Source organism: Trichechus manatus, unplaced genomic scaffold (assembly GCF_000243295.1).
Source record: "Trichechus manatus latirostris isolate Lorelei unplaced genomic scaffold, TriManLat1.0 scaffold00144, whole genome shotgun sequence".
NCBI classification, from domain to species: Eukaryota; Metazoa; Chordata; class Mammalia; order Sirenia; family Trichechidae; genus Trichechus; species Trichechus manatus.
Window position 1 is genome coordinate 853613 of NW_004444080.1, and position 15795 is coordinate 869407.

At 37.5% G+C, this 15795-nt stretch overlaps 1 protein-coding gene across 2 annotated transcripts in view; it reads right to left on the reverse strand.

Annotated features, from left to right (window-relative positions):
• FRRS1 (ferric chelate reductase 1) overlaps positions 1 to 15795 on the reverse strand; it is a 59052-nt gene that overhangs the window by 25870 nt on the left and 17387 nt on the right. For both annotated transcript variants that reach the window (XM_023739978.1, XM_004385713.2), the window contains exons 4-7: positions 14962 to 15056; positions 13100 to 13247; positions 10113 to 10295; positions 673 to 771 (exon numbers count right to left, since the gene is read on the reverse strand). In XM_023739978.1, coding sequence (XP_023595746.1) covers positions 673 to 771; positions 10113 to 10295; positions 13100 to 13247; positions 14962 to 15056 — 525 coding nt within the window. The remainder of the gene's footprint in view (positions 1 to 672; positions 772 to 10112; positions 10296 to 13099; positions 13248 to 14961; positions 15057 to 15795) is intronic.

The following is a 15795-nucleotide window of genomic DNA, read 5'->3' on the forward strand; positions in this document are numbered from 1 at the left end:
GACATGTTGTGGGGTTGTTAACCAATGTCATAAAACGATATGTGTACTACTGTTTCATGAGAAACTATTTGTTCTGTAAGCCTTCACCTGAAGTACAATTAAAAAAAAAAAAAAAAGATTAAACAAGCAAGCTAGGAAGCAGAGATGGGGGAAGAGAGATGCCAAACCACATGGAGATTGCCCAGGAGCAGAAGCTCAGAAGAGACAAGGACCTTTCTCCAGAGCCAACAGAGAAAGAAATCCTTCCCCTAGAGCCAGCAGCCTGAATTCGGACTTCTAGCCCCCTAAACTGTGAAAAAATAAATTTCTGTTTGTCAAAGCCATCCACTTGTGGTATTTCTGTTATAGCAGCACTAGATAACTAAGACAGCAAACAATAAAATGCTCTAAGATATAACAAAAAGGATTTAAATGACACAAGCAAGAATTCATATTTTCCCACAAAAGAAACTTGTCTTCTTTCTGAAGCAAAGAAAAGTTTCTCCCAAGTCATGTACGAGAAAAAAAACACAAATCATTAAGAAAGAGGAATCCTACTGCTGGGTCTGTGCTTGGGCTCTGCTGCTAACTGTGGTGGTTTCAGGCTATCTTGCAACATAGCCATGCTGATGTCAGCCACAAAGCCAGAAGGTGGACCAGCCGAAAGGAGATTACCAAAATGTTCACACCTACCTCAGAGTCCATCACAGGGTGACTTCGTCCAGTCAAATGGGAAGCCTGTATGTGCACCGTCTGATCATCACGAATACAGAGATATGCATCATCATCACCCTGAAAGATACTTGTAAATTAGAAAGTTTAAAGGAATTTCAAAAGTTTTCTGGTCCTTTCAAAAAAAAAAAACCCTAATGAAGTCAAATATTATCTGGTGTCTTTTAAAAACAATGTACTGGCTCAATCTTAGATGGCATTATAAATTCTAGAGAACTGGCTATGCAATTTATTAATTAAAAATTCTTATATTTTAATACAAAAAGCAATACAATTTCAGCATAAAAAATTGCATTAAAACAGACATAAAACCCAAACAAACCAAACCCATTGCCATTAAGTCAATTTTGACTCATAGCGACCCTGTAGTACAGATTAAAACTGCCCCGTAGGGCTTCCAAGGCTCTAATCTTTATGGAAGCAGACTGCTACATCTTTCTGCCACAGAGTGGCTGGTGGGTTTGAACTGCCAACCTTTCGGTTAGCAGCTGATCACTTAACCACTATACCACCATGGCTCCTAAAATAGACATATAACATGTTTATATGCCTATAAACCCATTGTCATGGATTGAATTATGTCCCCAAAAAACACCTGTCGACTTGGCTAGGTTATGATTCCCAGCACTGTATGACTGTGTAATCAGATGTGATTTCCTTATGAGTTGTAAACTCTATCACTATGATAAGGTTATGTGTGATCTCCTTATGTGCTGTAAACTCTATCGCTAAGATGAGGTTATACTGATGACGTCTACAAGACTGGATAGTGTCTTAAGCCAATCTCTTTTGAGATATAAAAGACAGAAGTGAGCAGAGACACATGGAACCTCACACCACCAAGAAAGCAGTGCCAGGAGCCGAGTGCATCTTTTGGACCTGAGGTTCCTGTGCTGAGATGCTCCCAGACCAAGGGAAGACTGATGCATCACAAGGACCTTCCTCCACAGCTGAGAGAGAGACAAAGCCTTCTCCTGGAGCTGATGCCCTGAATTGGGACTTGTAGCCTACTGGACAGTGAGAGAATAAATTTCTCTTTGTAAAGCCATCCACTTTTGGTATTTCTGTTATAGCAGCACTAGATGACCAAGACATCCATCATCAATTGAACACCATTAATGTTTTGGTGTCTATTCATCTAAACCTATTTGTATTTATATCTATTTTTTTCTTCTGAAATGGGAAAATACACAATTTTGTTACTTTTTTCACTTAACTTACCATGAACATTATTTCAGATATTTATTTGTGAATAAATACCTATGTCCTACATATTTTAATGACTGTGACTACACTGCATTGTATTGGATATTTTTTGGTAACTTTTAAGATGGAAGACACAATCAAATATTACTACAAATCATATACACTGAATAGATTTAACATTGCAAAATTGAGACTAAAATGTCTGAGCACAAGAGGAATTTTTTTGTTGTTCTTGGTCTAATTCTCATCTCTCAGTCTCAAATATTCCTTAGCTCTAAAAGTTGGGTAATATTATTTAAAGTGATTGTCAGAGGGTAGACTACATCTTCAAAGTACACTTAGGTGATGATACAAATGAATAATGTAGATTTTAAGTTATTGTCTATAATCCTTGTTCTTTCACTTATTCTAAATTGTTCTCCATAAACTATACAACAATTATACAGAAAGATCTTCTGTGTGCTCTAGGCACTAAGCACCTTGAACAAGAGTCAAGACTATCCAGTTATAATAAATGTTACTATAAATTTTCCAGAAGGAAATTCTAACATGTTTCTATACTTTCAGGATCATATTTATTTTAGTTCCATTTTTGAGAACTCTCAAGGGCATAATCTTAGCAAAGGAATTATTCACTATTACACATCTTATATTCAAATCAGAATAGCCCAACTCAAGCTAAGAAATTTAGATTAGCCGTAATTTAAACCAGGAGTCCACAAACTACGGCCCATGGCCAAACTCAGGCCACCATCTGTTTTCATGCATTCGGAGAGCTATGAATGACTTTAACATATTTAAGTGGTTTTTAAGAATTAAAAAGAAGAATACTATTTCATGACAAGTTAAAATATAAGAAATTAAAATTTCAGTGTCCATAAACAACATTCAAAAGAAGTTCCAGCAGTACATCGAGAGAGAACTCCCAGAAATTCAAGCCAGATTCAGAATAGGATGTGGAACAAGGGATATCATTGCGGATGTCAGATGGGTCATGGCTGAAAGCAGAGAATACCAGAAAGATGTTTACCTGTGTTTTAGTGACTATGTAAAGGCATTCAACTGTGTGGATCATAACAAATTATGGATAACATTTCAAAGAATGGGAATTCCAGAACACTTAATTGTGCTCATGAGGACCCGGTACTTAGACCAAGAGGCAGTCGCTCGAACAGAACAAGGAGATGCTGCATGGTTTAAAGTCAGGAAAGGTGTGCGTCAAGGTTGTATTCCTTCACCATACTTATTCAATCTGTATACTGAGCAAATAATCCAAGAAGCTGGACTATATGAAGAAGAACAGGGTATCAGGATTGGAGGAAGACTCATTAGTAACCTGCAATATGCAGATGACACAACGTTGTTTGCTGGAAGTGAGGAGAACTTGAAGCACTTCCTGATGAAGAACAAAGACTACAGCCTTCAGTATGGATTACACCTCAACATAAAGAAAACAAAAATCCTCACAACTGGACCAATAAGCAACATCATGATAAATAGAGAAAAGATCAACGTTGTCCAGGATTTCATTTTGCTTGGGTCCACAAACAATGCCCATGGAAGCAGCAGTCAAGAAATCAAAAGACGCAGTGCATTGGGCAAATAGGCTGCAAAAGACCTCTTTAAAGTGTTAAAAAGCAAAGATGTCACTTTAACGACTAAGGTGCACCTGACTCAAGCCATGGTGTTTTCAATCACCTCGTATGCATGTGAAAGGTGGACAGTGGATAAGGAAGACGAAAGAAGAACTGATGCCTTTGAATTATGGTGTTGGTGAAGAATACTGAATATACCACAGACTGCCAGAAGAACAAACAAATCTGTCTTGGAAGAAGTAGAGCCATAATGCTCCTCAGAAGCAAGGATGGCAAGACTTCATCTCATATACTTTGGACATGTTATCAGTAGGGACCAGTCCAAGGAGAAAACATCATGCTTGGTAAAATAGAGGATCAACAAAAAACAGGAAGACCCTCAACGAGATGGACTGACACAGTGGCTGCAACAATGGGCTCAAATATAGCAATAATTATGAGGATGGTGCAGGACTAGGCAGTGTTTCATTCTGTTGTGCACAGGGTCAATATGAGCTGGAACCAACTAGATGGCACCTGACAACAACAACAACAAACAACGCTTTATCAGAACACAGACCCACTCATTCATTTACATATTGTCTATCACTGCTTTCAAACTACAACAACAGAGTTGAGTAGTTGCAACAGAGATAGTATGGCCCACAAATTCTAAAACTATCTGGCTCTCTATGGAAAAAAGTTTGCTTACCCCTGATTTAAACAAACAATGCATATTTTCTAGAATGTGTATAATCAATGACAAACAGGAATTCTTTTGTTATTGAAAAAAATGTTAATATAACAAATGGTTGATCTTGAGGCATACTGATAATAAGAAGTCTAAATCATTACAGGCAGATCTCCCAAATACTTAAGAAGATGATGGGGATAGAAAACAGGGAGCTAAAATGAAGGATAAGTAAGGGAAGGTGCTACTACAACCTTAGGCTCCAAGCAGTTCTAGAAAACTCCCAAGTTTAGAGCATGGAATCACACAACATAAGAACTACCACCAAATCCCAGAGTTAGACAGAAACTCTCTCCTCAGTTTGCCTCTCCCAATTCGAGCATTTAGAATGTACTCTATAAGAAAACATTGTTCTGGATACTGCAGGAGAAATAAAGATGACTAAGAAATATGATTGTTAAAATCAAAGATTATGACTTAATGGAGGAGATAGATGGTTCTAAGAGTGCATGAAACATGATAAAACGGAGATTTAGTAGAAATGCTATGGAAATACAAATTATCTAGCACCAGAGGGTTGGAAAACACTATCAAAAAAGATAACGTTTAATTAGGCCTTAGAAAACAAATATTTATATGAGACTAAGGGAGAGCTGAGATTGAGACGAATGTTTTCCAAGCTAAGGAACTACCAGGACCAAAGATATAGAAATGTAAAGGATATGAAAATTTTAGGAATTAGGTTGTTTTGTTAACTAAAACATATACAGGGTGTAGAGAGAGCTCCAAGGCTGGAAATTCCAACAGCTTTTCCCAAGACTTTGAAGAGTTTTGAAAACCATGCTAAGGAAATGCAACATTTTTCTATAGTTACTGAAGTTTCACCTAACGTTTTTGAAGACAGGATTGAGACAAATTCTTTAGTGGCTTGAGAAGAGAACTCCAGTGGCTGCGAGAAGAATGAAATGAAGAGAGGGCATCACGGAGGCTGGAAGACTAACAAAGCGATTGCTGCAGCAGTCCAGGAAGGAGTCAATGCAGGTAAGAAAGAGGGAAGAAATCAAAGAGAGAATCAAAAGAACAGTTGATCCTCATTATTCATGGATTCCATATTTGTGAATTTACCTGCTTGCTAAAATTTATTTGTAACCCCAAAATCAATGCTCAGGGTGCTTTCATCGTTATTTGCATACATGCAAAAAGACAAAAAATTTGAGTTGCCCATTGTGCACGTTCCCAGCTGAGGTTAAACAAAGCAATAATCTGTCATCTTGTTTCAGTTCTCATACTGTAAACAAGTGACCTTTTCTTGGTCTATTTAGTGCCATTTTTTTTGTTGTTGTTGTTAATTTTTGTTGATGATTTTGCTGTTTAAAATGGCCTCAAGCTTAGTGCTGAAATGTTGGCTACTGTTCCTAAGCACAAGAAGGCTGTGATGTGCCCCAGGCTCTCAGGAATCTAACTCTTTATTTCACCTAGGAGTGGTGGTTCAGTATTGACTAATTCAGTGTTTGTCATCCCTATATAAAATATAACTATTGGTGAATAGGAGATCAGTAGCAATGAACACAGGAGCACCAAATCTTGATTTCAAAAAACCATTCCTACTAATAGGAACTAAGGTTCTTTTGAGAAACAATGAAATGTAGGAACATACACAATGAGTGAAGAACATCTTGTTACACCAGAAAACAAGGATATGCTCAAAAACTGATAGAGACCCAATAAAGCCAGCTTGAAGGGGCTCCTATTGGCTACATTTGGGTCACTATGAGCACAAAAAAGAATAATGATGGTAATGCACTATAACACAATGGATAAAAGGAATCCATTAGTCCACAGTGTGATTCCAAAAGGGAAGGGGAGGTACAGAAAAAAGAAAACTCTTCTTTTAATAAGAATGCCAGCTAATAAATTAGAAAAATCATCATTTTACAACCACAAATGTAACAACAGATTCTAGTAAGGATCATCAATAAACAATAAAATCATTTGGTAAAAGATTATTGGGGACAGAATATTCATACAGACTCAAAGTATCACCCAACAGATGGATTACTTACTAGTTACAAAGAGAAAAATATCTTTCACGATGGAGAAATCTGACAGATACCAGTGATCAATCCTAGCATCGCCTATAATAATGAAACAATTTGACACTGTGTACCTTTTGATGTGATACAGTGAGAAGAAAACAACATTCCTCAAGTAGTATTTCTGGCAAAAAATCTTAACCTGAATCCATTGTACAAATTGTGGGGCATTCAACAAAACAATTGGCCTGTAAAAAACAATCAAGAAGAAAGGTAGGGTAATTGTCTAGATTAAAGGAGATCAAAGAGATATGACAACTAAATGCAATGAGTGATAACTGATGGGCTCATGGATCAGAATTTTAAAAAATAATAGCTACAAAGGACTTTATTGGGGCAATCTGGGAAACCAAACTATGGAGTGAATATTCTGTAAAATTATTATATCTATCATTTTTAAATTTTCTCACTGTGATAGAAGATATTGTAGTAATTGTAACAGATGCCCTTGTTCTTAGGAGACACATGATGAAAAATTTACGGATGAAATGTGGTATCTACAACCTACTTTCAAATAGTTCAGGGAAAAAAATGTGTGTATACACACCACATAAATCAATTGATACGTATATATACATACACAGAGAGAGAAAGAAAGTGGCAAATCTAGGTCAAGGCCTTACAGGTATTCATTGAATTATTCCATCAACTTTTATGTAGGTTCGAAGCTTTCCAAAACAAAAATTTGAGGGTGAGTGGGAGGGAGAAGGACCTGAGAGGTGAATAAAAGAGGGGAATCCAAGTCACAAAATTGGAGGCAGAGAATATCAGAGAAGATGCTGGCAGCAATAAGTGAGATGTTGTATAAATTGCCTAGAACAGTACCTGACAAGATACAAGACATCAATACAGGTAGCTGCTCTTTTATTATTGTGGTTAATCAACAAGAAGGGGAATGCAAAAAAACATTAAGAGAGAAACAATAGGTTCAGTATTATACATTTGTGTTATCTAGAATCTAAGAGAAGTCAAGACTGGTAGAATCCTACAATTCAGGCATTGAGAGATTACGTAGAGAGCAAAATGATATAGGGTAAGGGAAGGAGGAGGACGGAAACTAATATAATTAACTTCTATACTTGGTATATATTATATCATTTAATATGTGAGATAGGGAATTTGAATGTCAGTTAAAATTCAGATATTAGCAGCAAGTCATTGTTATCAGAAATATGGAAAATTATACTTTTCAATCAATTTTGGTGCCAAAGTCTAATACTAAAACAGCTACTATCATTAATTTACAAACCAAATTGATAAAAGGCATAATTTAGGTTATTTGATCAGCATTCATAACATCAAATAGCTTCAGTATTTAAATCAAGAACAGCAGGTCATAAAAATACCCTAAAAATTTAAAAACAACAACTCAGAATAGAAATAACCACTTTAAAAATACATTTGAAGGATGATTTATTTCCCTCCATTTAAGCAAACAGGTGTACAGATGATTTTAATCATTAAATAGGCTTGCTCTGTAGATCAACTGCACCTGCACGATTAAGTCTCTTTTATAAAGTTTTGATGAGTACTATACTAGAAACAGATAGTTTTTCAGTAAGATAAATATATTCTTCAGTTAAAGATAAATGCTTTTGTGCCACCCTGTGCCTACAACTGAGAACAGAAATAACTGATCTACCTGTGGACAACTCATCACCATTCAATGTAATACTAGTGTCTTTACCTCTTTCTTACAGATTTTATGTGACCCGTAAAAGGAAATTTGTGAGGACACTATTGCATGAAGTTTGGCTATAAAATGATAAAAGCTATAGAAAAAATAAATTTTTTTTAAGTAATTATGTCATGTATAAATGAGTGCCACACCTCACAGATGAACTACATCTATACACGTATTCCAACAAAAATACCATTGTTAGAACTTTGTTGGCTTCCTCTTCCAAATTCCCTTCATAGCCAGTTTCATCACATTCACACAACAAGCACTACCATCACCTTTCCTTATTGCTTTATAGTCACCTTTTATTTTTAACCAAAAATATCATTACCAGCCTGATTATCCACCTTATGTACCAAATTGGATTCATTTCTGCCAGCTCTGAAAACACCCAAAAGAATGCGCTATAGGTCTGAAAGCAACTGCAAAAGAGAGGTGGGGAAAATGCTTTGGGCAACTGTAGCATCATTTGAGCAAGTGTAAAATTTCTCATAAAAGCAATTTTCAAGGGGAAAGATCCATAATTACTTATGCGTTATTTTTAAAAACATACAACATATCTTGTACCTTATAGATTTAAGATATATCCTTTGTTTAATAAAAGAGGATAGCAAGTGTATTCTGTAACAACAGTAAAATATGTAGATCACATACATATACTGAAAAAGCATCCTTCTAAAAAAGTTACACCTGGCTTCCTGCAATACAAGAAACCAGTGTGCCAGAACTGGTATGATCAGAGTGCATTTTTAGGGAAAGCATCAGTTCCTCTATTATCGCCATCTCAGAAAGGTTCCTTCTCCTTTTTGAAACATGATGAGGTCCCTGGGTGATGCAAACTGTTAAGCGCTCAACTACTAGCCAAAAAGTAGGAGGTTCAAACCCATTCAGAGGCACCTCGGAAGACAAGTCTAGTAATCTGCTTCCAAAAGGTCACAGCCTTGAAAATCCTATGGAGCAGTTTTACTCTGCACACATGAGGTCATCAAGAGTCAGAATCAACCTCACGGCAACTAACAACAACAAAGAAGGGGTATTGGGTTTAAATCCTGACAGGAAGAAAACTTTTGAGAAATGACTAGTTGCCCTTTGTTAATATGGAAATCAGGGATTTTGTCCATTTGTGGTTATCCCCACCACCCACTGCCAACTCTGCTTAAAAAGAACTTACACATGTCCTGGCCACAATACTCTTCTTCCTTTGCCTGGAAAATCAGGGTGCTTATGCAGCACTCTGCTCTTCCACACCACAGCAGGCTGCTGCCACCTACAGAATCATTTAATCCATCCAGCACCACCAGGGAGAGCTAGAATCAGGTGCCTTCTGCAGATCTGACAAAGGAGCCTCTGGCAAGCTGTACATTTTTGTCTGGACATACCAGGTTTAATTCTGTTTGAGAAATGTGTACATAACTTCCAAAATGAGGACACCGAGAGTAGCAACATAAGCTTTTGTTGCTGGCCACTTCAGTAAGCAAAATTGGTTTGGAAAGTATTACAAACAACATGGGATTTTATGCAGAGCAAGTTTTTAATTGTACTTTCTGCTTTACCACAAAGATGTGTGTGTGTGTATGTGTGTGTGTGTGTGTGTGTAGGTCCCTGGGTGGTGTAACAGTTTGCGCTCAACTACTAACCTAAAAGTTGGTGATTTGAACCCACCCAGTGGTGCCATGGAAGAAAGGGATGGCAATCTACTTCCATAAAAATTACTATCAAGAAAACTCTATGAGGCAGTTCTACTCTGTAACACATAGGGTTGCCATGAGTCAGAATCAACTCAACAGCAATGGGTTTCAATTTTTTTTTTTTTTTTTGCTGTATGATATATACGTACATACACACACACACACACACATATATGTAGACAGAGAAAGAGAGAGAGAGAGGAAAATCCACTGGAAATAAAATTATTTTCCTAAGTTTCCTTAGGGCAGCCTGTTCTTAAATGTATGCAATTGCTCAACTGTTAAAACTATAAAGCACTCAAAATTGTTTAACTCAGGATCTGTTCTAAGTTTCTCCTGCCCTTCCCTTCCCATACCACCCTTAAATATGATAATTTGCCTCTGGAACAAACAGCCAATCTAGCATTAATTAGAACTCACTCCAGTGATTCTCCTTTCACTACCACTTATGTAATAAGAGGTACAAACCATCCATCGGTCATGAGAAAGTGCAAAGGATAAATAGCCTTTACTGGGACCACTCATTTCAACCATCACTGATCGGTCATCTCGCATAAAGGACAAGAAGACACAGGCACGTTCCTTCTCTGGGTCACAGTTCAAAGGACTCCTGATACAGAACTTCGTGTTCCCGCAGGCTGAAGCGCTGAACTAGAAAAATTATGGGGGGAAAAAATCTTAATTATCAAGCAAGCAGTTCATCGCCAAGATAGAAGGCTGAAGTACGGGTTTTAACAAAAATACCTTTCCAAAATAAGGATTCAAATAAAGGAACAAAAGACAACCCAAATTAGAAATGATCAGAGCAGTAGTTAGGCTGTGAACTTTTAACCTTAATTAATTTTAATTAAAATTTGGAAAGTACAACACTAGTTTGACTGCAGTTGTGCAAGAGTATTAACATCCCCTTCAACACACAAAGTATTTCAGAATAATTATGTTTTGAAACAAAGTTTCTGGTAAATTTTTAAAAACTTCTTAGGGACAACACACATTGACAGTCTTGCCTAAAAGGGTACCCTTTGGTTTTCAAAGATGGAATATTAAAAAGCAAACAAGCAAGAAAATCCTTAGCAAGTTTTTATACAGTATTTAGATTTGGGACTCTGCTTCTAGAAATTCACGTTCAAATTGGATACTAAATAATATAATAAAAATGGCTACCCCAATATATACCACCATTCCAAATACCAATAACTTAGGGAGAAAACAAGCAATAATCTACAATGATTTCATTCAGAGCTTCTGGGTATGGTGCATAGGAAGAATTATTTGACAGAGCAAACAAGCAATGACCTAGTTACAATGGACTATGATAGTACATTTCAGAAGAGAGGTAAACATTAATCTTTATCTAATTAGATTTAATGGGAATGTAAAGAGAAATCATAGTTGGGTGGAAAGAACACACCACTAGGAACTAGGAAACTTGGGTTTTGACCCCTGATGTCTCCTTTACTCTACCACATTTGTCAAAGGACTTATTCTCTCAGGGCCCCTTTACCTTCAACTATACAACAGGGGAACTGAACAAAATAGACCCCGAGGTCTCTTCTGGCTCTAAAAATGTTAGAATCCTATGACTGTGAATGAATTATGCTATAACTAGAGACTATAAACTTGGCAGCAGAGACATAATACAAACTCGAACAAGAGCTAATGCCTTCTATGTGGACATATGGAAAGACAAAAATACTATCTACAAGTTATTACTAGGAAATTTGGGTCCAATCTGGATGTTTATTCCCCTAAAGTAGCTTTCAAATAAATAAGCATTAAGACTAAGCCGAACCGCCCTGACAGGGAACACAACAGAGAGTCCCTGATGGAGCAGGAGAAAAGTGGGGTGCAAACTCAAATTCTAATAAAAAGACCAGACGTAATGGTCTGATTGAGACTGGAGGAATCCCAGAAAGCATGGCCCCCAGGCTCTCTGTCAACCCAGAACTAAAACTATTCCCGAGGCCAACTCTTCAGACAAAGATTAGACTGGACTATGGGACATAAAATGATACTCGTGAAGAGTGTGCCTCTTAGCTCAAGTAGATACACGAGACTAAATGGGCAGCTCCTGTCCGGAGGTGAGATGAGCAGGCCGAGAGGCTCAGGAGCTGGTTGAATGGACACGGGAAATCAGGGTTGGAAATGAGGAGTGTGCTGTCACAGTATAGGGAGAGCAATTAGGGTCACGTAACAGTGTATGTATAAATTTTTGTATGCGAGACTAACTTGAATCGTAAACTTCCACTTAAAGCACAAGTAAAAAAAAAATTAAGCTGAAAACTAGTACAAATAATCTAATTGTGTGGTCAAGAAAAATGCAACATTCATAGTAATGTAATCAAGCAGAAAGGCCACCAATTACAAAATGGAGAAGGAAAACGAAGTAAGACATTAAACAGGGACACGGGTGCTTTACTTAGTCTTCTCTATGTGAACAGAGGAGACAAAAAGGACAAGAAAGGGAAGAAAGAGAAAAGAAACTAATATTTACTCAGTATCTATTAAGTACAAGAAACAGAGAGCTTATACTCATTATTTTGTTTAATTCTCACAGTGATACTACGTAAGAGCTAAATATTATTATTTCTCATTTTATAAGTGAAGAATCTGAGATGTTGAGAATTTAAGTAGTTTGTCCAGAGTCTAACAGAAAGTAGACAAGTTAGGATTCAGGTCCAAGGTCTTTCTTTCCACTGTAATAATTTGTTTCAAGACATCTTTCACTATATCTATCCACTTTTGAATTAAGAAGTCTAATTTATCAGAATTACCTTCAGTAAAACCCTTCTTCCTAATGTTTCTACATGCATTACCCTTTCAAAGGTATGTTCATTCCACAGTAATTCTTTTGAATTTAAGGCCTAACTGGAATTCTAGTTGATGAGCTTGCAAGACATTTTCTATGGTTCAGCACATAGAATTCTCCAATACTCACTGGTCTTAATAAAATAAGATCTAACCATCTCAAAACTCTCCTCCAAGTCTTGTTTAAATTTAGCTTAAGATCCCTCTCCATATTTGATATTTGGTTGTGTTTAAAAAAAAAATAAGTTTGTTGCTTCATCAGATTTATTTTCAAGTGAAAACATATCCGCTGCTAGGATAGATGTCATGTGAATGTAATAACCACACCTTGAACATGCAGGATCTTGCATTTCCTTTATTCTAACCTGCAAGTCACAACATTATAATGAAGGCTTCCAGATTTCCTAGAGAACCCAAAAACTTGCTACCACAAGCCAGTAAGGCTGCTTCTCTAAGCACTTCCCCCAAATATACAACCACAATTTCCAATGAAGCCCTTACCTCAGATTGTATTTGGTGAATTACCTTCAGTAAAACCCTTCTTCCTAATGTTTCTACATGAATTACCCTTTCAAAGGTATGTTTATTCCATAGTAATTCTTTTGAATTGAAGGCCTAACTGGAATTCTAGTTAGAATGTTACTTACTGGTTTGGTTAAATGGGAGTCTGGGGGTAACGTTGACAAACGTGCTGTTGTAGCTTTGGGTGTTGTAAAGGGAAGTGCGTTTGGCTGTGAAATTATAGAACCAGGAATCTTCACCCAGTAGATTTTATACTTCTCAACAACTGTGGCTCTGAAATAAAAAAAAAATACAGTACCAGTGAAATTAGTTAGAACTCTGATTGTGGCCTATCATAGTCAAATAAAAACTTCTAAAGCAAAAAAAAAGGAATAAAATAGGGACACACAACTTAATGGTACCTAATGTACTGCTAAGGAGTCCTGGTGGTGCAGTGGTTAAGTGCTCGGCTGCTAACTGAAGGCCAGTGGTTCAAACCCGCCAGCTGCTCTGTAGGAGAAAGACGGGGCAGTCTGCTTCCATAAAAGATTACTGCCTTGGAAACCCTATGGGGCAGTTCTGCTCTGCCCTACAGGGTTGCTATGAGTTGGCATCAACTCAACAGCAACCGGTTTGGTTTGGTTTTTTTTTTTAATAGTACCACTAATTGTAGTCTGAGGCAAATCTCTAATTACCGTCTTTCCCCCTCATTATTCGATGGATCTTTTTTTGAGCACTTCTCTTTCTCTCTTTCTTCCTCTCTTCCCCCACCACCCTGTTCTGATGCCATCTCTTTCTTCTGTTACTAATCTGTTCCCTGGGCACATTCACACCATGAACACCAGACCTAGGGGCAAAACTGCACAGATTTCTACTCCCTGACATAGAAAGAACATACTACTACTCAGTTCATAGTGGACAATTCAAATTATTCCAGCACACAGCTATATCAAGAACCTGTATAGAAGCTACATAAGCAACCACCAGCAATTACTGGGGTTGTATCCCCTTTTCACATTCCATATAACACCCAGGTGCAAAGCTGTGCTACTGTATGCTGGGAAGCCATACACAAAGTCAGGCAGAAAATAGGGACATGTAAGGATAGCAATTCTCCCCTTAAAATATGGAAGTCTATAGCACCACTCAGGAATAATTATGCGGCTTTACAACATTCCACTTCTCCTTGATTAAGGGATTAAGGATTAAGGGAGAAGTACTATTTTAATTCCACTGAGTTTCAAAATTCTGAGGAGCGTGAAGGATCTTACTTTTCTGACATTCTAATCTGCAAGTTGTAACACCGTAAAAAAGTCATCCAAATTTCAGGACTGTTTTATTCATATTCTCATACTAATATGGGAACAAACCTTAAAAAAAAAGTATTAGTCTCCACTATTAATTGATGGCTCTTATTAGTCTGATGGCAGAGCAATACTTCATTCATTCACTCAACAAAGTCTTTTAAGTGCCTATTAGGGGCCAGGTCCTCTGCTAGGTGCTGGGTAAACACTGATGAAAAACAAACAAGCAAACAGCCAAACAAACTCTTGGCACAGTTATTGTTGTTGTTAGCTGCCATGGAGTGGGCCCCTACTCATGGTGACCCTGTGCCAGAGACCTATCGAGGGTAACCAGTGCCCAGGGGCAATCCCTAAATTGTACCCCTCCTCCAATTGCAAGACGAACAGACTTTGGTAGGGGTGACAGGTGTCAGAAGAAATGCCCCAACTCTTGTCTAGGTGCCTCAGTAAAGCCCCTTTCATATTTGTGGCACCTTAGAACGTCGTTCCGCACCTCGTCGGGTGCCCCCTTGGACTTGCGCCCAGGGCAAATGTTGTTACTCCCTCTGTGCCCTGCCTCACTACACTCTGCCCTGTGTACAATGAAATGATGTTATTACTACACCAAACCTCTTCTATCTGTGTGACTCTCCAATAGCTGTAAAAATGATACAGACCATTATTCCAATTTTACCAGTCACAGAGTTGTAAACTCTTCTACTCACAGAAACTGTATATGATTTGGCGCACTGCTTGGAGCATGCCAGTAGACTTCGATATCATTTTTTTTGGATGGATTTCTATGACTCACAGCTGACCCCTGGCAAAAAAATGGAAGAGAATTACCATTCAATCACACAATAGTTCAATGTGGCTGGAACTGCTATCATTTTGAAAACTATTTTATCACTGCATGACCTTAGCATTCTGGTGAAGACTATTTTATTTAGAACAAAGATTTGAGTATTCAATAAACACATGTTGACTGAACAGATTAGTAGCTGGCTCTGTGAGTAAATTAGAGTCAGCAGAAATAGAGAACTAAAGAAAATAATGAATATTGGGAGTATTAATACTATATATAGTCTGCTCAATATTTCATTTCTACTATAAATTTATATTCCTTCCAAAAATTAATGCAAATGGAATGGAGAAGATTTGTCAAAAAAAAAAATTCCTTGGCTCCCAATATGTAGCATTATGTTATAGTAGTCCCCTTTCCCTTGAATAATCTTTTCTCCCACGCCTTCATTCACCTGGCGAACTCCTACTCATTTTTAAAGCTTGGCTTGGAGATAATTCTCCAAGAAGCTCTCTCTCTCAATTCACTCCAGCCTGGGTGTGGCACCGCCTGCTAAGATCCCTACTCACTGGTATCCTTCTAGCCCAAGTTATCACACTGTTCTACTTATGTATCTGTCCTATCAGGCTGTGAGTTCCTCAAGGAACAAGACTAAGTCTTGTTCATCACCAGCTGTCTTGCACTCAGGACAGTTCCTGGATTACTACATGTTTCTTAAATGAATGAATAAGTGAACGGCAAAAATTAGACCTCTATT